Here is a 2,069-nt window from a genome sequence, read left to right as displayed (position 1 = left end):
GACAAAAACGAGCATGTAGCGCTTGCAGTGCGGGGGTAGCCTCCATTGCAAGCATTACGTTTTATTCTGCATTTTTTAAAAAGGAAAACTCCAGCATTTACCTTACCCCCTCTTGCATTTCCCACCTACTCCCCAAAGACCCCCCCCCCCAGGTACTTTTTAGTTTAAAAACGTTATACATCCCTTTTTTTCCCAGCAATCTTCTAGCCAGTCTGGTGATGTCATAGCAGCTTCTTCTCTGTTTCAACAGGGGTTAGGCATTCTTCCCAGGCTGGGCTCAAAGGAAATGAGCAAAATTACTTGACTGCTGTAAGGCCTGAAGAAGACCACTGCCACTGGACTAAGGAGGAGGCTGGAGCATGGAGAGGTAATTAGAAATTGGCATTCTTTTAATGCAGGGTGGGGGGGTCTAAAAATAAGAAAATAAATACATATCATTTTTATTTTAGTAAAGTTATACATCAACAAATACAGTAAGATACTTATGGAACGTGTGCATCAAGCTAATGGATAATCTCACACATTATAAAGAGCTTTATATTCTAGCGTTTTCCTCCTATTTAGAAAAGCGACATCTGATTTTTACTGCATTTTTATTGCTTTACCTAATCGGAGTAGTATGGAACCTTGCTATGATTATTGTTATATATTGTGATTCCCACCTTCACACGCCAATGTACCTATTTCTTATCAATTTGTCACTTGTTGACATCTGCTACCCTACAGTCACTCTCCCAAAACTGATGGACATCCTTTTGACCAGAAAGATTGCAATTTGTCTTATAACATGTTTGACTCAGACCTTTTTCTTCATGTTCATGGGTGGTACAGAAATCATTTTATTGTCTTGCATGGCATATGATCGTTATGTTGCCATCTGTAACCCGCTACACTATTCTCTGATTTTGAACAATAGAAAATGCGCATTGCTTTTGGGATTGAGTTGGGGCTCAAGCTTTGTGAATGCCATTTTTATAACCCTAATGGCTTCACAATTAGTATTCTGTCATACCAAAGAGATTTACCAGTTCTTCTGTGATGTTAAAGCCCTATCAGCGATCTCCTGTGCAGATGTGGGGTTTCAGCAGGTGATCTTCATTGAAGCATTGCTTTATGGTCTTTTCCCTCTAGTGATTAGTTTAACTTCATATGCCAATATAATAAAAATTATTGCTGGAATAAAAACATCACAGGGTAGAAAAAAGGCATTCTCCACCTGCTTGTCACACTTGTCTGTAGTCATATTATATTATGTCACTATCATGTGTGTGTACATGAGGTCAGCAGATGAAATCTCTGATGCAATGGATCACTTTTTATCTGTCTTGTATACAACTGTAACTCCCATGTTAAATCCTTTGATATACAGCCTGAGAAACCAAGATGTCCAGCGCGCCATACTTAAGCTTGTCGCTTTGATAAATGTGAAGTTTGTCCAGTAGTCTTAGTAAAACCATGATGAGAAATCATTATGGCTCTTTTAACGTGGTCATACATTTGAAGAACTTACAACAGAAGTAAAAGCAGATGAGATAAGGTTTACCCATAATACCTCAACTGCAGCCCCAAAATAACCCAAAATATAATTGTGACATAGAATTCCTTTTCTGTGAACAATGCTTCAATGAGCGCAGCAATTTTCCAGAATTATGAAAAATGCCCTCAAGCAAACACAAGTACTTCCTATGTATTCATAATCACTACCCTTCCATAGCCCAGTATCATTGCTCCTTCACAGCAGCACTAGAAAGAATACTGGGTGCACACCGGCCGAGCCCTGTCTTGCTCCAGCATCAGCAGTTGCTCACAGAACGAGGTCCGGTCACACACCACAAGCTTTGCTGAAAACTTTATTATAGCAGAAAGGTACACACATTGTCCCATCATAGATCCTCTTCATTATGACATGTTTCACCCAATTATGGGCTTAGTCATAGGCTTAACCCCTTCACTGCCTGATTAACTCATTCACTAATCACTAATCTGTAGATTAACATTCTCAGATGCAATGAGTTGGGCTGAGAGAATGTTGATTTATTTTTGCATTTTAGAACTAGAATTGTTGCTTT

General features: G+C 39.1%; 1 protein-coding gene across 1 annotated transcript; it reads left to right on the top strand.

The window, feature by feature from the left end:
• The first annotated feature begins 506 nt into the window (after positions 1 to 506).
• On the top strand, positions 507 to 1,442 carry LOC108800304 (olfactory receptor 1G1-like). Its single transcript, XM_018572280.1, has one exon. The coding sequence runs from the start codon at positions 507 to 509 to the stop codon at positions 1,440 to 1,442; it is 936 nt and encodes a 311-aa protein (XP_018427782.1).
• Positions 1,443 to 2,069: the final 627 nt, after the last annotated feature.

The sequence above is a fragment of the Nanorana parkeri genome, unplaced genomic scaffold, assembly GCF_000935625.1.
Source record: "Nanorana parkeri isolate BGI_ZX_2015 unplaced genomic scaffold, ASM93562v1 scaffold1985, whole genome shotgun sequence".
In the NCBI taxonomy this organism is placed as follows: Eukaryota; Metazoa; Chordata; class Amphibia; order Anura; family Dicroglossidae; genus Nanorana; species Nanorana parkeri.
This window is presented reverse-complemented; position numbering and strand designations above follow the sequence as displayed.

Excerpts from the sequence above, each read along its gene's own strand:
- LOC108800304 (XM_018572280.1), top strand. The coding sequence starts at position 507 with ATGGATAATCTCACACATTATAAAGAGCTTTATATTCTAGCGTTTTCC.